We start from the raw sequence: 26768 nt of genomic DNA on the forward strand, positions 1-26768 counted from the left end.
GTGAAACTAAATGCTGGAAAAATTCTCCTTCTGGTCAAAAGGAGGAGAGAAGAGAAGAGTAAAAAAGCCTAAGGCTTTGTTCAGGCCTACTTATTTATTTCATTAAATTTATAAACCCCATGACTGGAAACCACTCTGAAGAGTTTTTAAAAAACAAAAACAAAGACTCTTTTTTTGGTTCCTGCACCCAAAGCTAAACCCTGATTTAGTGTTATGAGTGAACAAAGCCAATGTTGAATTCTGACAATGTCCAAGGGTGAGGTTTTGGAGGCCCAGATAAAAGAATCCAGATTTTGGAAACTGGAACAGGAGTTAGCATTTAAATGCTGAACATGACCTCTTCTAGCTTATCTACCACACAGATACACTGCAAAACTATGGAAGGAGTGTGGTACTGCAACTCTGGTACATCATTTCAGATGACCTCCATTCCAAATACTGACAAGATTGCAAGCTTATGTTCTTGCAATAATTCTGTGATAAGAGTTGCTCATCCATTAAGTCTATTAATAGATGAAACAGGCCTACAGCTCCCAGTTGAATGGAACCAAGATGAGAAGAAGAAAAACATTTTTCTTCTGGCATGTGACATGTCAGTATCTCTGCTATGTAAGACAAAACAGAATCAAAAGAGATTGGGAAATGTTGTTAGATAATGGAAAGCATTTACCCTGCTAGAAGGATATCGTAAAGTGAATTATGTTCTAACATCCTGGTCTGAATGCTCTGGGTGCCAGTTAGTTTATGGGTCCAATTCAAAGTGCTGGTTTTGACCAACATAGCCTTAAATGGCCCAGGACTGCAATACCTGAATGACTGCTCCTTTCCATATGAATCTACTCGGCCCCTGCTATCATCATCTGAGGCCCTTCTTCATGTGCTTCCTCCGCGCGAGGCCCAGAGGGTGGCAACACGAGGACTGGCCTTTTCTGCAGTGTTTCCCCATTTGTGGAATGCTCTCCCCAGGGAGGTTTGCCTGGTGCCTTCATGATATACCTTTCGATGTTCCTCTTCAACTAGACCTTTGGCTGATTAACATCTTATACACTTTTAAAGGTGTTTGTGGGAAGGGAGGATTGTTTGTTGTTGTTGTTGTTATGTATTTTGTGTTTTTATCTTGTATTTTTATGCTGTGACCCACCCTGAGATCGATGAATGAAGGGCGGTATACAGCTTTAATAAATAATAATAATAACAGTACTGAAAGTCTTTCCTGGGTGCTGCTCACCACTGAGCTTGCAAGGCTTAGCGCACAACACTTTATGTGCTGTTCAGAGGATTAATACAGGGCACAACATACATAAAATCTCCTTTGATTTCTGCAATCAGATGAAATACTCAAGTACAGGAGGAGACAAAACTGCAGTTGGCCATCAAAGCATAACCAAACAAAATTTAAACTACCATTGTCTACAGGAATCCAGTGCCCCAACAAGAACTTGGGCACTCATTGAGTGGGGGAATTGTTTAAGTAACAATGGTTTAAGTTGGGGTGGGGAATGCAACAGCTGCTAATCTTATCGATATAGAGTCTCAAGCTCACTGGAGTAAACAGAATTTTATGCTCTTTTGTGTTAAACATGAAAGGACTTGTTCCTCAGTTGCTACACTTGGCAGATGTCAAGCTTGGACCCAAAGCATTGAGGCTTGTGCCATTTTTATCATAAAAAATATAAAACTAACAGGGCCTGCGTTTAGTGGCATCTGGCAGCTTTAGTGGCAAGTATCAGCCTGGCTTATTGCCCAGTACTGTAAGCTACTGTGGTGTAGTTTTGACATTGTTATCAAAATTGAATGGCAGCATAGTTTAAAATGTTGGTATTTGAAGTTTGGGGCATATGTATATTATTTCAAACTCGCCATAATTTGACAGGATGTTGGAGTGAAATCTCTGGTCAACTAAAGGAGGACTTGTAAATCTTCTGTGCCTTCTATAAGATATGATAAAAGCAATTAAAGATACATGGCATTTGCTTTGTTGCCTCAGTGTGGTGGTATTATAGAAAACAAGAACTCAGCAAAATTCAAAATTATTATATATAAATATAAGGAAGGATATGAATGGCCCTTTTATGCAACACCATAGCAGAAGTGGGGGGCTGTTTGAAGTTTTGAAGATTTAATATTTAATTCCTTCAAATTGTTCAATTATGTTTTATTATTAGTGCCTTCTAAAAGGTGTGTACGACTTGCTGGTGGATTGCCAGGGGAGACTCCACCCTTCCCTTCCCAGATAATTGCCACTGAAACATTAGTATACCTCTGCAAAATCTTGGAAGACAAGAGAGTTGAACAAAGTACCAATAACTTTTTGTTCCATGGATGGACAAGACACCTCATCCCCTTGTTACCCAATGGAGACATCACAAGCTCATAAAATTCATCAGAAGCTCAAAGTCTCTGATCCCAGGGACTTAAGGGAAGTGGGAAGTCTTTGTCAGTCCCCCTCCCCTTCCTGTTTTAAGTCCCAGATCCCGCTCCTATCTTAAACAGGGGAGAGATATGAAGCTGGTCCCAATCCTATCACTTGACAACACCAGGCCCCAATGCTCTGCCAGCTATAGAGCAGAATTTTACCTGCCACCTTGGCCAGCATGAACAACAACAGGATTGTGGATGCAATGACGACTCTGCCATTCTGTCATGCCTCATCACTGTCTGGCCAGAGACTGGTTTGCTCTTTCAGTTGTCACTTTAAATCAGAATATACTTTATTGTTTAAAAAAGTAGTCCTGTGCGTTCAGAGGCATTGGGTTTTTGTTTTTTGCATGCTCTAGGCTCTGTTAGGTCACCTTCTCTTTGGAATGTTGTAACTGAGGAGTATAAGTATATACACAAACACAGCTGTTCCACTTTTGCTCCATTTCATTTTATTTCTTTAAATTAAACCTTCCCCAATTTCAGCCATCCAATTAGTTTCTCTCTATCAAAAGACATCCTTTAGCCTTTCATCTTCTTGAAAACTGAACACGACTGAAGGGTGTCATGGAAACCGTATCTCAGGTCATTTCCTGTTTCAATTGTTTTGCTACCCAGTAAATAAAATACACTGGTTGTGTGAGATGGAAACAAATGGATAATTGTTATTCCATCCTATGGTGTGAACAAAAAAAAATCTGAAACTCTGTTTTTCCATAACATCTGAATCAGCTCTATTTCTACATAACTTCTGAATCAGGAGAGGCTGTGCAAGCCCCGAACCGCTGCCTTAATGCATTGGAGGCCAGGAACAGGAGCAATAAACTTGAGTTTGAACATTGGGAAGGTGGAGGCTTTGTGGATAGGTAGTTTCCATGTCCAGAAGATAGGCCATTTGTCTGTTCTGGACAGGGCTGCACTCTCTCTAAAGGGGCAGGTGCAGAGCTTGGGGGTACTGCTGGATACATCTTTATCACAGGGTTCAAAATTAGCAGGGTGCCAAAATTAGCATTTTGTGCCTAAAGATTCTCTACTTGCGAGCACCTCAAAAAGTCTAGGAGCCATTTTTTGCGCCTGGCTGACACTCAAGGATTACTGAAATGTATGCACTTTGAAGCCTCAAAGTATATGTTAAGGACAGACAATATGTTAAGGAGCTTAATCATAAAGAGTAGAGTGTTTTGAAAATTGAAGTATGATGCCAATATTTTTATTGTCAACACCAAATTAAACATGTACAGTGGTACCTCAGGTTACATATGCTTCAGGTTACATACGCTTCAGGTTACAGACTCCGCTAACCCAGAAACAGTACCTCAGGTTAAGAACTTTGCTTCAGGATGAGAACAGAAATCGTGCTCCGGCAGCACGGCGGCAGCAGGAGGCCCCATTAGCTAAAGTGGTGCTTCAGGTTAAGAACAGTTTCAGGTTAAGAACAGACCTCCAGAACGAATTAAGTACTTAACCCGAGGTACCACTGTATTAACAATTTTTGCTAAAAATGTGATATTAACTATGTGTCACTTATGTGAACAGCATATTAGTTCATGCTTATCAAAATAATGAATAAAAAGTATTGTTGCCACCCTTCCGCAACTTGGATCCAGGATACCTGAAGGACAGCCTGAGCTACACTAGAGCTCAATCACTGAGATCATCCAGAAGAACACTGCTAGTTTCCCCTTCCCATATAACTCCACCCATGTTTCAGATGCCCAACTGGCCTCACCTAGAAGTCAGGCATTTAGTGTTGCCTGTGCCGGGCAAGCCTTTTTTCTACAGTGGTACCTCGGGTTACAGACGCTTCAGGTTACAGACTCCGCTAACCCAGAAATAGTACCTCGGGTTAAGAACTTTGCTTCAGGATGAGAACAGAAATTGTGCGGCAGCAGCATGGCGGCAGCGGGAGGCCCCATTAGCTAAAGTGGTGCTTCAGGTTAAGCACAGTTTCAGGTTAAGAAAGGACCTCTGGATAGAATTAAGTTCTTAACCCGAGGTACCACTGTATTTAATGAATGTTTAACATCTTCTTGTGGAAAGAGATGGATCAATATAAATACATAATAACTGATAACAAGCACTGACTTACGGCATGCTTTCGCTTTAGAAGATGCCAAAACATTTACAAGGGGACTGGAAAGTCCAATATGAACTCCCTTGAATAAGAAGAAAATAGATCCTGCATATTCTAACAAAACATAAGCTACCCTCCCTTTTTATTTTCCTTTAGACAGCATCATTTATTGCACCTCATGTAGAACAAACAGTTCTGCTGTTTCTTAATGAAGGAAGAAGAATTTATAAATATTCTGCCATTGCTAATCAATAATATATTTCCCAGACAACACCCCCCCCCCCCCGTAATCTGTAAACTGTTCTTTTAAGTAATATATAGTTAGAATATTAGCTAATAGGGAAAATAAGCACACCCTACTGGTAGGACCTGAACCAACACATGGTCTGGATCTTATATCTATGACAAGATGTCTAAATCTGAATGAAATAAGAAAACCTCGCTTTCCCTTCACAGTCAGAATGCAAATGCAAAAACTCCATTTGCAAGAGGATGAATGAAGAGTATTAAATGCTCACATTGCAAATGCCAATACCGATCCTTTACCAATTCCCATCCCCCAATCCCCATCCCTCTCTCCCTTTCCTCCACCTCCAATTATTCTCCATTCAAGCTTAAAATTAGAAGGGTTTTTTTTCCTTCTTCTTTTTTGCTCAGTCACAGGGACTTTGGAAGCTCCACAGGAACTGCCGAGAGATTCAGAAATGCACAATAGCTTCTATCCACAAAGCATTCTTTCATCCAGGCAGTACCTCTATTAAAAACATCCCTTTAATGTGCGCACATTTTATAAAGAGATTGTGAAGAACAAGCTCACACACTAATTTACACGCATCATGATCAAGATTTTAATTTTCACACTAAGAGGAAAAATTCCAAGGCTTCGCAATTAGCATGTATGAGTATATAGAAATGGAGCTGTTTACTCTTACATCACATAAAGGTAAAGGTAAAGGGACTCCTGACCATTAGGTCCAGTCGTGGCCGACTCATCTCGCTTTATTGGCCGAGGGAGCCGGTGGTCAGCTTCTGGGTCATGTGGCCAGCATGACTAAGCCACTTCTGGCGAACCAGAGCAGTGCACGGAAACGCCGTTTTACCTTCCCGCCGGAGTCATACCTATTTATCTACTTGCACTTTGACGTGCTTTCAAACTGCTAGGTTGGCAGGAGCAGGGACCGAACAACGGGAGCTCACCCCGTCACGGTGATTCAAACCGCCAACCTTCTAATCGGCAAGTCCTAGGCTCTGTGGTTTAACCCACAGCTCCACCCACGTCCCTTGCCTTACATCACATAGTTGGTTCCAAATATATTACAAATACATTCAAATCCCACTTGCCCAATTCCCACGCGTGAGGTTTATTAGAACCTCACCATTTGGTGTGTCTTTTTTAAGCAGCCTCTCACTTAAGACTGCAATCCTACACACACTTACCTGAGAGTAAGTCCCACAGAACTAAAGGGAGGTTCGTTTCTGAGAGGGCACTGCACATCCTTCGGTGAATTTAGCAATTTGCGCAAAAGATCGAAAACATTCTTGGTGGAGAAATAATTAAAAGTGTGCTATATCATGTGTTCTCTTGTAAAATGCAAGTCACAGAGTCCATTCTAGGGCCGCTTCAGACACCCTTTTTATTGTGCATTCTTGATGATGTGTGTTCATGATGGCATTATACACAATCCCACTTTCAAGACTGCTTGTGCCTGCAAAGGTTTTAGTACATATAAAATACTTTGTTTTCAAACAGTGCACATCCTGTAATTTCTTGATGAACTCCTATGACTTTTCATACCACAAATGTTATTGTTGGGTTTTTATACTCCTACTTTTGCTGTGTTATAGTGCAAGAGTACAGCATACATGTGTGGATAGCAGAGTATAAATCCACCACCAAAGCATTATTATTGTATCAATGAAATGTTTCAGAATACACCTGGAGGTCTGAAGGAGGCCTTAAGTACTTCTGTCTGTTTCCAATATCATTTTAAGGTGCTGCTTATACAACACTTAAAGCTCTCAGTCAAGAATGGGGAACAGGTGGCTGTCCAGTGGCAGCTGGACTCTATCCCTTAACCTCAGCCATGCCAATGGAAGTTTTAGCTGGAACAACATCTGGAGAGCCACCCTGCTCTAACTTGTCCAGTGTGACTTTGGGAACGCCTACACACATATGAATCTCCCCTATCATTAATTTGCAGGAATCCACATTTGCATTAGGTCAAATGAATGTCTGCCTTACAGCAAAAACTGCCTATAGGCTGACCTACTTACAATACTTATCGGTTTTAGAAAATTAGTAAAGACTCTCCTGTTCCACCAACCTTTATAACAAAGGGCTAGTAGTTTTAAAAAATTGATTTGTGGGGTACGTGGCTTGATCTTTTGCTACTCTTATTTGTTTTTGTTTGTTACTAAAGTGGTTTTATGTGACATTTTGATTTTCCCTTTTGGTATTTTCTGACAGAAAAGTTGTATAAACCATCAATAGCTATTGCTGAATACACACACACACTGTGGTATATGCACACACAAAAACCTTTCTTCAATAGTCTTCTTTAGCAACAATAGTCTTGTTTTGTAGCAACAATAATATGTGATTCAGATATTTTCTTATTTCAGAGTGTTTTAGCAGTGCCTTGACTACATGTAACAACAGAAACTGCCTAAAATTGTATCAGAATTAATACTGATTTATATTTTATATCATGTAGAGAATTTGTAGAATATGCCTGTGCTGATCTTGTACACACATACGCACCCACATGCACAGACCATCTGTTCTGTAGGTTGAAGAGGCCATCTAGTCACTGATTTCACTGAAGAGAAAGGCAAAATAGGAATGAGCTTAAAGGTAAAGGGACCCCCGACCGCTAGATCCAGTTGCAGATGACTCTGGGATTGTGGTGCTCATTTCGCTTTACTGGCCAAGGGAGCTGGCGTACAGCTTCCAGGTCATGTGGCCAGCATGACTAAGCCACTTCTGACGAACCAGAGCAGCCCATGGAAACACTGTTTACCTTCCCGCTGAAGCGGTGCCTATTTATCTACTTGCACTCTGACATGCTTTCCAACTGCTAGGTTGGCAGGAGCAGGGACCGAGCAACGGGAGCTCACAACGTCACAGGGATTCGAACCGCCGACCTTCTGATCAGCAAGCCCTAGGCTCAGTGGTTTAGACCACAGCGCCACCCGCATCCATTACAAACATGCAATTCAGGTTGACCACCTCTGTATTCTATAATTATTGTGCCATTAGAACAACACTTGCTGCATCTTCAGAAAGCAATACAATATTCACATGGAACAGAATGAAGGGGCAGAAAGAGATAAGCAAGGCAAAAGTTAACCAATTAAAAGGTAAAAATCCATCAGATCTAGAACAGTCCTGGAGGACACAAGCTAACAAGCATCTTTTAGAATACACTATATATTGGAGTTGAAAAGATGCAGAAAAAGAACTTGTGAATGTTGTTGGTACACTATCTAAGACCTTTGGACTTAAAAGTCAAAATCCCCCCTAGACCTGAAACCCAATTTGCCTCAAATTTACTGTGAGGGCAAAACAGAGAGACAGAGGGGGATCCATGTATATTGCTTTAGAGGGGGGGGGGGGAGTCCAAGAAAAAATCAATGAGCAAGCTATATTATACAATTGTACCTCTAGTTATGAACTTAATTCATTCCAGAGGTCCGTTCTTAACCTGAAACTGTTCTTAACTAGAGGCATGCTTTCACTAATGGGGCCTCTTGCTGCCGCTGCACTGCTGGCACATGATTTCCATTCTCATCTTGGGGCAAAGTTCTCAACTAGAGGTAACTCTTCCAGGTTAGAAGAGTTTGTAACCCGAGGCGTTTGTAACCCGAGGCGTTTGTAAATCGAGGTACCACTGTACTTTATCTCATACCTGAATGACAAACTTCAAACATCATAGTTAACACACACAAAAAGGGACCATATAGAGAAAGAGAGAGATAATGGAAACAAAACCTAAACATATTTTTTGGCTGGCAGTTATGAAAAAAGGGAAATCATCAATATAAATTATTGACAAATCTCTTCTTTCACTCTCTATTGTTTGCAGTCGTTTATCTTGATACCGTGATATCTTACTTCTAATTGGAAAGTGCTTTCAAAAACCACTTTTGTCCCTGAAACTAGAATGCAATTTCTTTGATTGGTGATTGCTATCTAAAGGCATGGTGCTATTTAAGGTAAAAGTCGCTCCATATACACATTACAAATTATTTATACACCCATCTCCACTTAATTTTCTGGGTGCTAAAACCAAACAACTGTTACATTACAATAACAAAGAGAAAACAATCACCAAATGTGATGAAAGCCTTCTGCAACTAGCCATTATGAGAATATACTTTTCAAATTTATGGGACTAAAATGTACTGTCATGAGTCATCCATGGGCGTAGCCAGGATTTGAGGGGGGGGGCAGGCCTCAGTTTGCTATGTATTATTACTGAATTGTATTGACTGGGGGGGGCAGCTGCCCCTTCCTGCCCCCCCTTGGCTACACCCATGGAGTCATTTATAACATGAATGCCTTCAGTAAACATAGCCTATAGATGTGTTGTACAACTATTCACACTTTATTTTAGTTTTCATTTATTTACTAAATACACTGGATATGCATTCACACGTTGCATGGCACTGGGGAAATGTACATCCTCTAAACACTTCGGATTACATGCACTAGCCAAGTACAACTGCATATGTGTCCTCTGAGTTGGGAACTGTGCATCTCTCCTTTGAACTTTAGGGCTGTTTCAGAGGTCATGAACTTGGTTTCATAAACCTTGGCTTATTAAGTCAATAACAAGCATTGGGGCTGCATATTCACCCCACTGCTGCTTTCCTCCCCTTGCACAACAGCTGTGGGGGCTTCTAGCCTGAATAATGTCAACCACAGCATTTCATTATGCTAGGACCAAGAAACTTGGTATAATATTGGCCTACTAACCAAGATATGAAACAAGAATGAGGAGCAAAGGCGCACACGGTTCTGATGTCATTCTTGAGTTAACAAACTATAGTTTGTTGCATCAGAACTGGTCCTATATGTTTATCACAGCAAACACCAGTGAATCCCAGCATATAATAACTACAACTAGGTCATACAAGAAGGTGGGCTCCTTCTCACCTACGTATGGCACAAATCCTCCCTCCCCTCTTCCAACCAGCCTTGCCACAGGTGAAACTTTTATCAGCACTAACCTTATGGATGCTGAATGCTAAACTAAGCTTTGCTATTAACCTGAAACTTGCAATTAGCTTCAGACCATAGTTTCAAATCTAGTTAATGGTGAACCATGGGAGTATGAGGATTAACCACCTACTGAAGTCAGTTAAGCTCTTAAACCAAGTTCTGATCAGGCTTTCAAAGAACATGGAGGCGTATAAAGCTTGTACGAGACCTCTGCTGCAGGTTCATCTCTGTACTCGTATGGTCCATCACGGAACTTCAAACATTGAGCAGGAGCAACTAAAGCTAAGAAACCAGCGAATTACTGGTACTACCCCCACTTTCTTTCAAAATGCTTCAATAAAAAGGAGTGATAAATTTATGGCATTCATTGCCACAACACAAGATGTGGTGTGGTACCAGCCACTATCGGTTAGACATACAAATTCATGAAGGACAGGACTGGCAATGGCTGTTAGTCATGAGAACTCTACATACTGTAACCTCCACATTCAAGAGACAGTCTATCACTGAATACCAGTTGCTGTGGTAAAGCAGGATACTGGACTGATCCAGTAATGCTGGATTACTTTGGGGTATCTTGATCCAGAAGGGTTCATTCAAAAACTATGCCACACTACATTATTTGCTACAAAGTCTTGTTGAGACTAATGGATCCAAAGCAATTATTTTACTACACAGTAAAGGATTCATTATAGCCCATGCTATTTCCAGTTGACTAAATTAAAGTTTTGAGGGTTTTTTAATTAAAAAAGTGGCGGCGGCAGCTTGCGATATCATATACTGTACTCATTTTGTGTGCTCCCTTAACATACATCTTATCAGCCCTGCCACAGCTGAAGTGATTCCAGAAGTGTTTTATGGCATATTTGGATTTTCTCCCAGTTAATAATTCCAGCTTTCTCTTTTCCCCGACATGACTGGCAGGGTTCTTCAGCACAGCAGTAAAAATGGGACAGCTAATTATCTACAAATCCACCTTGCTGCACCACATTTGGCAACTTTTATCTGCACAGGACAGCTGCATTCTCTGTGTTTGAAGTGAAATGTCAGTCTCCGCTAATGCAACAAGACTTACATCACTAATGATGCCTTGACGCTTTGAAGAAACAACTAAAGCCTAATTAAAAATTCAGATTTTTTCCTCCTCCTAAGCATGACAACATTAACTGCCTTTCCACTAGGGCCTTGTTATATCTTTCCAAAATGTTTCATAAAAAAAGCAAGTGGAGGAGGAACATGATGAAAAATGCTGTAGTCCTGAGCATTCAGAGAGTCTCTTAAAACACTGTTATGATTGGAACCAAACCAACACACAATCATGTAAAACAGATGATATTTTACTTCACTGACTTCCACTCCAATTACAGTAGTATACACCATTTTTGAAGGGGAAATGGCCCCATAAAGCATTTATCAGCTTCAACATTAAAAAAAAAAAAGTTTGTCAGATATTTAAATAATCTACATCAACCAGAAGCTTAAAAAGAAGAAATACATTTGAGCTGTTAATCTGGTCAACTTTAGTTCTAGCAAGATGCTTATAATTAATGTAAACTGCGTATACACCAAATTGTTATAACACAAAGCTTAATTCAGTTGGCAAATTTGCTCTATTGTTGAAATAAAAGTTTTACAACACAATCTCTTCAGATATATGTCCCACTGAGTTCAATAAGATGGACCCCCAGGTAAGTTGTGCATAGAACTGCAGCCTTATTTTGATGGGTTGTCTTGTTGGCATTGTCAGCACTCTGTATGGTATAAGACTGGATGTAAGGACATGATGTACACCATAGTAGTTATGTAACAAAATCTGCAAAGGTCCTAATCAGCTGAAATATCTGTTTCTCATATAAAGTTCTCATATATATTCTGTTAGTTCTTTGTATTAAGAGCTGGGAAGTATCTGCTTCCTGGTTCCTCCTTTGAACTCTTAATAACTGGAGAGGTTGCATCTATCCCAGACCAAGATATTTTCCATTTCTCTGCAGGTAAAAGACTGATAATATCTAAAGATATTCCTGGAATGTCTTCAGCATGCATAGCCTCATCTCAAACTATAAACCACATATTATGGCACCAGAGTTGTGCCGATTCTCCTCTAGAAAGTGGTAAGAAATGTTACTTGATGCCAACAGATATACACTTGACAGCATTGGAGAAAAGCTCTGATTCTCACATCTGGGAAACTGTTCCAATATCAACATCATGATTTAAAATCACCATTTAGTCCGTAACATCTGTCTTCAGGGTAGTATTTTTTATTGATATTCATCTTGGCAGGCATACTAAACAGATGCAAATTGTTCTTCAGTGCCATGTAAATAAGGTGCCACTTTTGTTAACGAGCTGCTCAAAAAGAATTGCAACATTTTTGCGCATTCTCTGCACATAAACTGTTTCCATGAATGGATTCCACAACTCCCTGAAGTGGTCCTTCAATGCACTTTGCATATGACCTTAACTATAACTCTCCTACAGTCTCAGTATTGAAGAATCCTCTGTCAGTCCACTATTCTACCATCACCTTTGACAAAGTCATTATTTTGTTCATGTACCTGGCAATTGCTGAGAAGAGGCAATTTGTTTTATAAACAAAGTGATATGAATGCATCAGGAATATCTAGCAATTTAATAGCTGCTTCCTGTCGTTCCTTCAGATGAACCGATAACCGGTATGCACAGCAATAATCCTCAAAGAGACAAAACGCATAAGGTCATCATTCTTTTCTGATGGTCACAACATGAAAAGTAACAACCCTTTCTCTAAAGCAAACAAATGAAAATCAGCTTCTGACATCTCATCCAGGGCATGAGGATAGGAGGCCCCTTGGCTCATGTGGAATGTAACAGCCCAAACTCCACTCTCACTCACTCTCAGTTAGATGCTTCATTCAAAAGCGAGTGATGCGCCACAGCAGTTAGCTGGCAACTTCCTTTGGTAGCCTGCATTACATCCAAGTGCCATTTGGAACTACCAAATTCCAACACTCAAAGTCACATCTTTAAAACCACTTCCTTTCGTTCACTGACCAACAAATCGGAGGACATCCTGCTTCACATGAATAGCACCAAACTGAGAAATCTACTTCTCCCATGTAAGTCAGATCAACACAGTTTAGTTTGCCTAGCTAACAGGAAAATTACTAGAACCTGAGTTCTGTTCTACAGAGATCTTTACAGGAGATGGGCAAGGACCACTGTACAGGTATAGGTTGCATCTCACTCTTTTATCCTACGGCGGGTTCCTTGACCATGCTAGGGCATTTGTTTGCTGCAGTCCTGCTCTACATGCTCCCTGCCTTGCCAGCCTCTTTTCACGTGGCCTGGGTGGGTGGGGCACTGACTGAGGCTGTTAAAGAGGCCAGAGAGACTATATTTGATGTGATTCCTGCAGGACCTGCTGCTCAGCATGCCTAGAGACTCTTGGGATTGGCATAGGGGTACTGTTTCGGAGTTTTGTTGGGGTCAATGTTTAATTCTGGAAATGCTTAATTTTTGCTGTTATTTGTATGATTATTTTGTTAATCTTTATTGTAAAATCTTATTATGTCTTATGTAGGAATTGCTTAATTGCATTGAGATTTTAATTTATTGGTTATGATTATTTTTGTTATCATTTTGTAATGATGTAAATCTTTTTTTGTTGTAAGCTGCCTAGCACATGGTTTAGCTTATAGAGAGGCAGCATACAAACAAACAAACAAACAAACCATAATGATGATGATTTGTGCACTGTTGTTATTTTCTTCAATTTTTGTAGGTATGACATCAACTAGCACACCTGATGAGGAAGACACTACACAATAATATGTTAATATTCAGCTCAAAAACCACAGAAACACCTTGATACTCACTCATATATATATGATATGATAAGCTTTACATACAACTGAAACCAAATCAAACTGATATGTACAATCTGAAAAAGCGGATTTTTTTTATCATGGTCTGTGGCCTCTGATTTTCGGAGCCTGTTTATTGCATGAAATATGGGAGTTCTTTGGGATGATAAGGAGCAGCAACAGTTTGCACAAAAGCAGCCGAATGCCCCTATCTTAAGAGGAAGTTTTCATTACTGAAGTTGTACGTGGTTGGAAAGTCAAAGATACAGCAATGGTTATCGAGCTCCTCTTTTCTTCCTCACCATAGGGATGCCAAAGGCAGCTGACAGCAACAAGCTTCTCAGAACTACAGTCTAAAATATTACAATATTGCATGACATTAAATTAGTGCAAAATATTACACCCATAGAAAACCATTAAATGCTGTTTAAAATAAAATGCACTTGCATTGCTTGCTAATTCATCAGGACTGACATGAAGCTTCTGGACTATTTGAGAAGAAAATGCCAACCTTGTAAACAGGCCCACAAAAGTTAATATTCTGCCAAAACAAAATTTCTAGCCTCCTTGCAGAGGAAGTACGGAGAACGATGTTGCTCTGGTAGCAGCCTGTCACATTTCCATGCTAGACATAGAAGAGGGAGTCTCCTTTCTCTACCAGGCTGCTTGGGTTTCCATGCTGGATGCAGAGCAAGGAAAGAGCACTCCAGCCAACACATTCTCCTGCACGGAATTTCTTGCCACCTATGGCCTAAACACACAGCTGCACAACACTTTGGCACCCCTGGCCAATGTGAAAAGGTCCTGCTCCAGCCCTTTCCCAGTGGTATGAGGAGGCTCAGTGGCATCTCCCTTGCTGTTCTTGAAAAGGACAGGCTGGCACCTATGAAGAGAGGCGTTCCAGCCTAAACTAGTCACTGACTCATCAAAACATTGATATCACTCTCATTGGTTAGCTTGCAGATCCTTGCTTATCCTTTGAGCACTGTGTTTCACGTGAAGTTGCCTGTGGTGCAAGATCTGCAGGTGCCTATAAACAGATCTCTTCTTGATGCTCAGTCAATCTGCATATGAAACCCACAAGCATGCAGTCCATGTCCACCTTTTTGTATTTCAAAATTTAGATATACACTGGTATAGTCAAGTGTACACAACCATCTTTGCTTATAGGTTTGTCTCTTCCATACAACTGCAATTAGAATCCTCTGGTCGTCTGAACTCCTGGCAGCATAAGTCTTCTATATACTATGAAGCAGACCACAGCAATGTGTGCCCCAGTGACACCAGATTATAGATTTATACACCAGCAGAACAATTAACGTGTTTCTGTCAAACTTAGGGCTAATTAATATTTTAAATCTTGTTCTACATAATTAGAGCTGGGATCCCTTTGTCAATTGTTTTAACAAATCACATTTATTTGATCACTTTCCACCATCATGTCATAAGCCACAGACAAAGCCCAACTGTCTGGTGAAACTAGAATAATTTGACTTTTATACAAATGCTTTAATTCTCTGTAGGCCGAGTTATGCCAATAGATAATGTAGCCCAAAGCACTGCCAAAGACACAAAGCAGAGCAGAAGGAAGGGGAATTTTCCTCCCTCTCATGTTTCCTTTAGCTTCAACAATTTTCCAAGTGTGTAAATAATGCAATATATTGAAAGGCAGAAGCCTTTAGGCAAAGATGGCCAAGCAAGGATCTTTGCACCTTTAGTAGCTGTAGAAGAGGAGAAACCTGCAGGTGTTGCTTGCAGGTCAAGCAACACCTGCTCAAATTCCCTCTTCTGCACAACTATTAATACGTACAGGAATCCTATATTTTCTATCTGGTCGTCCTACTTTAGACTAGGGTAGCCAATGTAGCATCATCTCCCAGATGCTGCTCAACTCCAACTCCTTTCAATCCAAGCCAGCATGGCCAGCTGTCAAATATGATGGAAGTTGTATTCCTGCAACATCTGGAGAGCAGCACATTGGCTACTCCTGCTTTAGCCTGAAGTACAATTAATTTGTGGTGTTCCTTGCGGTCAGACACATTCACTTTTATATAAGCAGTTCTGTGTTAAAACAATCTTGGGAATTTTTCTACTCAACAAAACAGCAGCTTTTCATATGCTAAACCTTCAGCTAGCACAATGCCTCATCCAATTACTAAGTACTCCCAATTTTGAAGTCATCCACTGACCCCTGCATATTTTAAGCCTGTTTTTGCTTCATTAAATACAAAACATGAGGATGTTTCGTGCTATGCAGAGCCAAGAAACCTCTTTGACCTTCCCCTCTCAGATCAGGGTATGCGACACTAGAAACCTATCAAGAGCTGGGGTGATGATGATACACTTACTTTTCCTATTTTAATTATATGGTATTTAATGGCCAAAGTACAACAACGCTATGGGCTGAATCCAGAATTTCCCCTCTACAGCTTTCCCAGGTGCCCACACGTCAATTAAAGTCCAGAGGGAGATATCCTGAGATGTCTTCCCCCCCCATGGGCTTTTTCAGATCAGGAAGTGCAGGCAGCCTACAGATTTGTTTATTGAAAGGAATACCAAACACAACTGTCTTTGGCCACTTCCCAATAACAAGGAAAACTCAAAACCTACATAAATTCTAATGTGTCCTAAGAATAAGAACATTTTAAAGCCTATTTCACAAACTTTTTTTGTAAAATTGGGAGGGCAGATTTCAGCACAGTACTAATTATAATACACTAACATGATAAATATTTTGACATTTTGTAACTTATACTTCTTATGGATAAGGGACAAAGACACATATCTCCAAATACTAAGGTACAGTACAGTGGATACATAATGGAGAATGAACAGAATTATCTTAGGAACAACTTGGATAATGCATAGGGAATGCATGTAATTGTCTCCCAATTCCCCCCTCCCCAACCCCAAGATTTCCACTGTGATTTAGCAATGGCCTCCTTTGGTTCTTTCCCACTCAGTAATGGAGGAAAACAGTTACTTTTCCATCCATCCAATGGGGGTGTGTGGATTTTAAGCAGAACAATTAACATAAAGAGAAGGCCTTCCTAACACAGTTTTCTATCAAGCGGGAAGCCTCCCACACCTGATTTTCATAACAATGTGCTTTTTCATTTTATAAAAGCATCTCCCATGTAACACCTAGTTTGCATCTTACAACAGAGTCACATTACTCTATTAGCGATTAATCATCATCAACAGTACTTTTATATCCTCCAATACCAAATTCAAACACAATTATTATTCAGAGGAGGCCATTTTCTATTGTAAACTGTCCTGTGATCTTCGGTATAGAAATTTAATAAATAATAATGACAATTCACACTTTTTGGCCGAGTCTCTTGTACATAAAATAAGTTAAGTATTTAGTGTTCAAGTGACGTATACTGTACACATGCATGAACCAGCTTCTCCTTCTTCAAAGAATTCACAAATAGGAATGGCTAATGGTCTTATCGTATGCGTATTTACTCAGAAGGCAGTTTCACTGAGCTCAATGGGTTTCACTTCCAGCTAAAAGTACTTAAGGTTTCATTCCAATTCTGGTAAGGTTATTTCACTGGTCTATCAGGAAACCAATCCCCCAATAATGATATTGCTAGTCACTTCATATTTATTCCAATTTCCCAGACATAAGCAAACAGTTCAGAACCAGCCTACCAGTACAGCCTGACAAAAGGTATAGCAAGATACTAAGATACCTTACAATTGTGGCCAAATTCCTATATACCAGGTATACCACTGAAGCCTTAGGATGTTACCTTACACATATTTTTTTATTCAGAGTATACCCATTGAAATGAATTGAAAAATCATATCAATTTCAACAGGTCTACTCTGAGTATGACTAACACTGGATGTGACCCTAGGTATACTGTATTACCTTTTTCTGAGTCATAGCATTTCTCATTTATAAACCACAACACAACTTCTGGAGACTAGGTTAAGGACAGTGTAACTAGCTTTCAGTAAAATACTAAAAAAAACACTACTGATTAAACGTCTACATATTCTAGATTATTTATTGCAGCGAGTACCAGAATATGACCAAATGGTCAAAATGAAGGATCCTTTAGACATTTTGTGTAATATTCATAACCATGCAAATTCAGACCACACATTTGTTGGTTGTTTAACTTTTTTGATCAAAGACAAAACACATTCTTTGTAAAATGAAAGCCATGCCATTCCTTTAGCAGTACAGTGGTACCTCGGGTTACATACGCTTCAGGTTATACTACATGCAAATCAACACATCTATCTATACTAAAAGCCCTACATCCACATTTCAGTTACAAGTAATTCTGTGTGCCATACAAAATGAAAAACAACCCTGATGTTTAGATCAATGCATTCCTGCTACTAACCTCACTTACTGCGCAACAGATGTGTGTTTTCCCCCACAACTATACATAGGTGCACATCTCCATATCAAGCATGCTTTGGGATGAATTTGTTACATTTATATAAGAACCAAGCATTTCACATTAAGGGATATTAGGACTGTAAGAATGAAACACAGAAGACGGAAACATTTCAGCAGTAAACGAAAATCCAGAACAGCAGCAAAAGAATGCTGTAGGAAATTCAGAAACGCCTAACAAAAGTTCTGAATCTTATCATGCTCTCTACTGCACACAACCACCCACTACAGGGTCTTCTGAGGCCGATTGTCACATTGGTTACCCTTCTCACCTTTCCTGCAGCTCCTTCAAGATTTAGAGGTTTTCCTTCATCCCTTCTCCCTTTGTGGGGACCATTTCTGTAGGGGATGGGGGACTGAGGCTGGTTGCTTCCTCACACAGCCTTCATGGGCAATCTTAACTAATTCCCATAGATTCAAATATACTCAAGTCAATCTCTGACAAACGTTTTTGATACGTCATCTCACTGCCACCCCACTCACAGGGAATAGAAATACTGTTTTGCCTTTCAAATCAACTGAAATACAGATAGCCCCTTCCATTCTCTCATCATTGGGTTTCACAAACCTGGGAGTGGCTACCCGCTTTCTTATTTTCACGTTGTTCTGGTTGGTGTCACCTCCTTATACAGTCCTGTTACTCCAAACATAATGATGTGAACTATTCAAAGCCCAGAATCACCTATTCAACTTCTCCAACCCCTTCTCTCTCCTTAACTGAATTGTCAGGGAGAACATTTCACTCTCCTTCAGTTCTTCTGATCAACCATTTAAGGCATTTGAAATCAAATTCTACCTCCTTACAATCACAACTTGCAGACTCGCCCTGATTTAGTCTCTCTTCTCTGGGCTTTGTCCTTGTCATTCCCCATATCTCCTTTAGTTGGTCTCTGATTTTTTAGGCCTCCTTCCTGCTGTCTCCACTGCTAGATACCCACTCACAACAATTAGGATATGTAAAGGTCCTTCACTGTTCCTCTAGTTTCTTTTTGGACACATTCCCAATTATTATGGACACCTGATGATGTCAACAGGACCACAGGGAGATCTCCTGTATTATACCAGATTTACGACTGCAGATATTTGAGACAACAAACACGCTTCAGTATCCACAGCTAAATTATACATAAAAGTCAACAAAATCACCACCTTCTGAATTAAGTCTTTTTACTCTAACTTCCTTCTGCAGTAAAGTCTCTGCAGAAACCATGGGAAGCTTGAAACAAGGTGAAACAAATGAAAAACAACCAACTTTTTTTTTTACCACAATATACTAAAATCTCTGGCTTTGCTGTATTGATGGCATCTAGCTTCACCCGTCCCAGTTAACAGTAAGACAATATATTTAGTATGGGCATCAAACATTTCTTCCGGAAGCCAATAAACCTTTAAAAGCCACAATTCTTAGTGACAGATACTTAATCGCCCAACAAGCTAAAGAATTAACATGACAAATAATGCATGCAAATGCATTTTTTACATGCCCTGATGTAAAAAAGAAAGAAAGAAAAGACCACTTTACACAAACATAATTATACATAGGCATGTACCAGTTAGGGGGAAGTTCATAAAATGAGAGCATCTCTTTTAATGGTATAGTAGCATTTTCCTTTAACAGTATTCCCAGAGTCTACAGATTACACACAGGGAGAGAAATGTGCCATCGGCTCTTGTGGGAGAAGGGAAGTGACTTCTAAATTCTCCATAGTTCAGTATATCAATAATTTACTACTATCTACCTTGTTAAGCATAGTCATTTTTAATGTGCTGTTTCTTACAATAAACGAGGGGGAAAGAAACTCTGACAAAAGCCCAAGAGCCCTAGGAGGGAGCCGAAACAATAATATTTCAAAAGATAGTGGAAAGGAGCCAGTTTGAAGAAGATAAAGGGCCATTTGGGCACAGACCCCTGCTGCTTCCATGAAGCGTCTCCTTTTCAATCTGGGAGGCTTTAAAACTGCCTTTGCCACTGACCCTACCTCGCATTTGCAGTGTGTTTGGGGATCCAATTTCACCTTTTGTCAGGGGAGGCTGCAGTTGGTTGCTGTAACACAGCTATTAGCCTCCTTTACAGAAAGCACAATAGTCAAACTGTCATTAATATGCAACCACAAAGGCAGGGATAGACTATAATTGCTAATCATCTCGCTCTTTCTGAACTGGGGCAAATTACCCAGGGCCAGGAAATGCGTTTCAGGAGTTAAAATACTAAAAAATTGTTAAACTGCTTTTTGTGTTTTGTTTTTCGCAAAAAAAAAAAAAAAAAAAACTACACCAATCCTCTCAGCATTTCCATTTATATTTCTGATATATTTCTAGTATTTTTCTCCTACCTAGCTGTTGGGTTGAAAATTGGGGGTGGGGAGGAAATTCTAAAATGTTAAATAAAAATATTTGAACGGAGGAGCTCTCTCTTCCTCTACCCAGCCAAATTATTGAACAGTTTGGCAACTTCAAGAGAAAATGTTAATGATAGCTTTAGGATACGCTCTTATCCTAATTTACTTGGGAATAAGGCCCCCTGAACTCAATGAAACTTAATTCCAAGAAAACATGCATAGGATCATCGTCCTGTTAATGCATTTTCTTTTTAAAGAGAACTCTGCCACACACAAAAAGATCCAGGAGAAAGCAGTGCTAGTCAACAATCAAATCTCATTTTACTTGCTTCCAAGTAGTCTGGCTTTAGCTACTAATTACGACCCTAGCGTTAAGTGGCTGGAAGCATTCAAGCTTCTCAAATCTGCCAAAATTGGATTTGTCAAAGATAAGGATTTCCATAGCTACCTCAAAAATGAAGCAGGTCTTTGGAGCAACACACACACACAACACACACACACACACACACACACAGTATGCAGTTCCAAGCCTCCTCCTTCAAGTATCTCTGCCCAGGGGGGCAACAGCCTGAAACCAGCGGATCATGTTTCAACATTCATCGATGCTCTTATATGAAAGGATTCAGCAGCCTGCTCTGATCAAAAGTCTGCAAACGGTGAGAAAACACAGGCTCTTTCTGCCTAACCTGCCCCCCGCCCCAACAACAACGGTGAGAGCCAGCGTGGTGCTCCACATCGGAGATCTAGCGAGGGACGCCACTAAGCGGGTAAAAACTCCAGTTCCCTGCAAGTTGAGGGGAGGGGTGCCACTTTCAAGCAAAATTTTAAGCAACAAAAAGGCAGAGGATATAAACAAGCAGCAGCCCACTGGTGGGGGGTTGGGGGAGAGAGAGGAGAAGGGAGAAAAGGTAGAAGACAGGATTTGAAAAGAGAGCGGGGAGGGGGGTTGGAATGGGAGAAAAAAGAAAAGTGGGAGAAAAACAGGAAGGAAAGGATGAAGGGAAAGGGAAGAAAGAAAACCAGGAAGAAGGAAGCGAAGCTGAGAGAGAAAGGAGGAGGGGAAGAATTCAGGGGGAAGAATGGAAAAGAGCGCCGGGGAGAAGGGAAGCTTACCTGCATGGTGACCACCCCTAGCTCCTCCGTGGCCAGTTTCCTCATCTGAGTGGCTAAAACTTGCGCCTCGTCCAAAATGGAAAACTCCGAATCGGCGGCGCTAAGCCTCCAGAAAAGCGCCATGTAGACAACCCAGAGGGGCCGCTGGCCAACGCTGCCCCTTCGCAAGGGGGGAGCCGAGCCGCCGGAGGAGCGGCGAGCCGGCCGGGCGGCCTCTTCCAGCTCTGCCGGCCTGCTCGCCATGATGCGGGGGGCGACTTCTGGAGCGCCCTGGTGGGGACGGTGGCCACCGCCGTGCGTAAAGCGCGGCGCTCAAACTTTCCCGAGCGCCTCCCAAACTTCGGTGTGGGATTGCAGGCGGCGGAGGAGGAGGGCGCTACGCCTCGGGGCTCCGGGGAGCAGCGGCCGACGCCTCCATGCAGGGGCCGTCGAGCGCACGAGCCCTCCGCGGACCTCTTTGCAGCAGGAATGGGTCGGCCGAGCAGAGCCGGGCGTCCGATTCCTCCCCGAGACGGGCAGCCAGTGGCTTGGCTCGCCTGCGCTCCAGCTCCGGCGACACTGGGAGCTCTGCCTCGGCTGCCGACTGAAAACAGCGGCGGCTGAGGAGAGCGGCAAACTGCGGAACAGAGAGAGGAGCAGGAGCGGCAGGGCCGGGATTGGAGTCACCGAGGGGGAAAGGGAGGTGTCTGGTGCCACCAAGCTGCGCGCAGGCTCTTGTGCACAACAATGTGTGGATTGGAATTGAGAGTCCGGGAAAGCCTCGCGCGCTCCCCGCTGACTGCTCCCCGCCCTCCAAGACAGTCAGAAACTTTCCAGCAAACACATCCAATCCACATCATCGCCAGTGCAGTTTGTGAAAAGCCCGGGTCCTCTCAAAGCTTTTCCAGAGGCGAAGCGTTCACCTGTTGGGCTGCGAGAATCTGCAGAACATATCACAGCCAGATATAGTTCAGAAACTATTGAAAAGTGGGGCGGGAGAACCACCTTTCTTTACTAGCGAACGTAGGATATCATTTTGGATCCTTTGCACCAAACAAAGCTTATGCCAAAAATAATTAAGTTCATCTTTAAAGGATCACCCCATCATTTTTGGGAAATCACGGAGGAGGGCTGCTGGTGGTGGGGAGGGCAGAACCTCAGTTTATTGAGTACTTTCAATGCTTTTTAATAATATTTGTGGATCCCCTGCCCCCCTTGGCTACGCAGCACCCTTTGTGCCAGACTTCCTTTTAGGAACTTTCCCCTAACAACAGGATACAAAAAATGGTGTTCCCGTTCTTGCTTTAGCTGGGCTTCTATATATATATATATATATATATATATATATATATATATAGCCTGGAGCTATAATCATAATAAATTTATCTTTGTTTAAAACTATCACTGTTCTTTCTTCCATAAAAAAATAACTGTCCTGTATGTCAAACCTGGAAACTGCACTGGGATGTTTAATATTCTGTAAGCATATTTCATTTTTGAAAGGTGAACATTTTCAAATGCTCCACACATTTTCACAAGAGGTGTCCTACTCTTGAGAAAACATTTACAAAGCACCAGGGGAAAAAATACAGGCGTGCATGTAAAACTATCACTGTTCTTTCTTCCATAAAAAATAACTGTCCTGTAAAAGTCTAACTGATTTAGCAACAAACAGTGACAGCTTCTGTCTTGGGATGTGCAACTTAAAAGAGAGAGAATGTGATAGGCCAAAACCTCGGGGGGGGGGGACCTCTCAGACATCCAAGTGGTAAAATACTCTCCTGGGGTGTCAGAAAATAATTTGCAATAATGTAGAACAGCCTCTTTAACCCTTCAGATGTACAGTATCTACTCACTGGAGTAAATGCTGGCAGTAATAAATTACCCCACCCTACACCCCAAGCTAGTGTTTTTATAACCAAGTTTGGCAGCCATTGCCCAGCAATAAAATAAATAAATCAATCAGGTTCCCAGTAGCTTTTTCTGAATGTAACACATTTAGTAAATAATATTATTTACTAATCATAATTGTGTTGCGTTTTTTCATTGGCCTTAAGAAACTCTCTGTGACTGTTTGGCGCAACCCTCCTGAAAGTTAGTTCAGCAGGACCACAGTTCTTAATTTTGTTTCACATCTTATATATAATATTTGGGTTATAATAAGCTCCTCCCTTACCAGCCTTTAAGTTTATATTTGGGACTCATTTCAGCTTTCAAGTTAGTTATGAGAGTTCACTGAGAGCCATCCTTAGCTCCCCCACCCCACCCCTGGGTTCTATGAGACTATAATCACAACAAAGTTCATCTGGATTTGGGCCAATGCTTCTAACACAGGGATGGGCATGGTGATGAGAGGACACTTGCCTGTAGCTGTTCATTTGAGAACATTCCTTCAACGAAGAAATGTTTTGCTATAATTTATTTCCATTGCAAACCACAATGTTACATCATTTCTAAGTATATGGAATTTAGGGTTTCCACCCATCCCTAGAAAATGGGGATCATCCCTTTTTTGGGACAAAAGTGCCCCTTGTTCCATTTGGACTTCAAATGGGACACCTTCTTCCCATATTTGTGCTCCTCCTCCTCCAAACTGCAGGCAGTGGGTGGGTCCAGTGGGAGAACAGCAAGAACCTGAGTGGAAGTTTGAGAGAGCACATTTTTTATGCCGGCAGAGAGTGGGTCTAGGAGAGCAAGAGCGGTCGTCTGCACTGCACGGCTCTGTTACAGTGGAGTCTTGGGTTTGCTGGACAGGGGTGTTGTGGCGGATGGGTCACAGGGTGAGAGACAGGGTTTGCAGGAGCCTGTTCCATCCAGTGAAAGGTGGGGGAGGAAATAGTTTTTGCTGTGGCAGAGGGGAGGAGAGGGTCAAAGAGCAAGAGAGAGGGGATTTGCACTTTGCATGGGCTACTATCTCCATCTTATCCACATTCTGAGTAAACATGCGGAAATCTACCTTGCATTCACCTGAATGCCACTCCGTACTAACAACCAACTAATTGATAAACTTAGATCGAATTGTCTGATAGCAGGAGCCGTTTTAGCTGTTTAACAAATTGCCTCTCTACTATGTACCCCTACACCTTTGTTTGATACATTCCCTCCCTGCTAAGCTCCCCTTTACCAAAGTCCCCTGAAGTGCATTCTAAGTTCCTGTAGTCATAGGCATAGATTTGTGAGATCTGTATTTCCTTATTAAGCCATAGTTGTGAAGAGTTAGCTGGAATCCTATCCTCTGTTTGGATAGAGCTCAGAGTCACCTTGGGGTTCTCCATTAATTTAATAAGAATGTTTTCACTTAAACCACCTTTTCTTTTCTTTTTGGCATAATGCTGTGCCTTCACCAGCGCAAACATGTCACTATGCCAGCATAGATTCACAGGGGCAGTATATATTCTGCCTCTACCGTACAGGGGGATTTAGGAGTGATCCTATCCTCAGCCAGCAGGTGTAATTCAGGATTGAGCAGTAAGCAGTTTTGTGCCAGGAAAAATTGAAACCTTATTCCTTCTCTTCAAGATAGAATTGCCATTCCATGAGATCCAGACCAGACCCTGCTTAGAACATACTTCTTCTAAAAATAGGGGATATCTTATATCTGCATTAAAGGTACAGTGATATTTCATTAACAATGAACACAGTTGCATATGGCATCCCCTATCCCCCCCCGCAACTCCCTTTGGTTAATTCTTTCAATTAGCAGTTCAGTTGATTGTTGCCAGATAATTAAAATGGCAATTCATTGATTATTACCACAGAATTAAAATTACAATTATATATGTATTTCAACAGACTTCTAAATTGCATAATATGGGCTCTTTTAGACTTAATTAAAACAACAAAGAGTTGCAAATGTGGATAGATAAATTCCCAGCTGGTTTTCTTTCCCTTCTCCCACAAATAGGATTAGAATACTTATCACTTGCTCTCCAGTTCAGATTTTTATCACAGATTTTTAGTTTTGCTAGCTAATGAGAACATGAAATAATTATCTCCTCCTTAAACATACCTGGCTGTCCCCATTAAAAGTGAATGCAAAGCACAGCTTTCAGATGCCATATATAGACACATCTATATATTTAAATAGGCACAGTTTGCAGATGTCATCCTCATTCACAGCTGCAATGAAAGACAAGGAGTGAACCATGTAAGCTGCAAGGTAGGTCTTTTAAGGCTGCAATCCTCCTCCCATTTATCCAGGAATAAGAACCACTGAGCTAAATGGGATTTCCTATGAATAGAAATATATAGGATTGCACTGGGAATATATACTTAGATTGAGTATGCATGAGGTAACACAAGGGTGAAGACAGTTACAGCATATAGAATGCTGGGGCTGTATTTAATGTTTTCCAGTGATACATGTCCAACCATTCTTCAAATCTGCCCTGATTCCCTAATCAGCGGAGGGTATTTTTGGTGATACAGACCAAATAACATCAGGCACAGCCAGCTTCTACGTTGAACTTGCAAAACCACCCCCACCCCTGGAGTTTAATAATGGAAAGCAATAATACAGTTCAGTTTTGGAGAGATTTTCTTTTTCTTTTCTTTTTTCCAAGTTACAAGCAGACTTTGGCTGTGCCTGTTGCTAATTGGCTCGCTTCCCTAATCCCCAAACAAGTTTTGCTTAAAAAAGAGTTTAATTTGCTCCATTCGGTTTCTGATATGCCACATACCCTCCAAGTGTCCTGATTTTCCAGGGACAGTCCCGGAATTACGAAAGCCATCCTGGCTTCTGATTAGATCCCAGAATGTCCCTGTTTCCCCTGCCTGTGCCACTGCTGCCAAGCTCAGGGAGGAGAATGAGCCAGCACTTGTCCCAAATGGCAACGATGGCGGTAGCAGTGGCTGCGAGGGAGCATCCTGTTGTCTCTCCATGACCACCGCTGCCAGCCTCCTCCCTTGGGCAGCTCATAGAAGCTGCTGGAGAGCGGGAAAGGAGGAGGCAAGGCTGCGGCCACTGCCGCCAAGGCCCAGCCCCAAGTGAGATGCCGGCTCTGAGAGGCAGAAAAAAGGGAGGAATCTTATTTTTTTTAATATTAAAAACACTTTCTGTGTCCGTGTCTAATCTTGCCCCTTTCTAAGATTCATTTACAGTGGTACCTCGGGTTACAGACGCTTCAGGTTACAGACTCCGCTAACCCAGAAATAGTACCTCAGGTTAAGAACTTTACCTCAGGATGAGAACAGAAATTGTGCGGCGGCAGCAGGAGACCCCATTAGCTAAAGTGGTACCTCAGGTTAAGAACAGTTTCAGGTTAAGAACAGACCTCCAGAACGAATTAAGTTCTTAACCCGAGGTACCACTGTATTGGCGTGTGTTTTTCTTTTTGTATATCTACCAAAG

General features: G+C 41.4%; 1 protein-coding gene across 2 annotated transcripts in view; it reads right to left on the bottom strand.

Moving 5' to 3' along the window:
- Nucleotides 1-22051, bottom strand: part of CACHD1 (cache domain containing 1) — a 120147-nt gene extending 98096 nt beyond the window's left edge. The window contains exon 1 of one of the 2 annotated variants that reach the window (XM_028733195.2): nucleotides 21440-22051. In XM_028733195.2, coding sequence (XP_028589028.1) covers nucleotides 21440-21682 — 243 coding nt within the window. In that variant the 5' untranslated portion in view covers nucleotides 21683-22051. The remainder of the gene's footprint in view (nucleotides 1-21439) is intronic. The other variant, XM_077928633.1, reaches the window with a different exon arrangement.
- Between the last annotated feature and the right edge of the window lie 4717 nt (nucleotides 22052-26768).

Source organism: Podarcis muralis, chromosome 5 (genome assembly GCF_964188315.1).
Source record: "Podarcis muralis chromosome 5, rPodMur119.hap1.1, whole genome shotgun sequence".
Lineage (NCBI taxonomy): Eukaryota > Metazoa > Chordata > Lepidosauria > Squamata > Lacertidae > Podarcis > Podarcis muralis.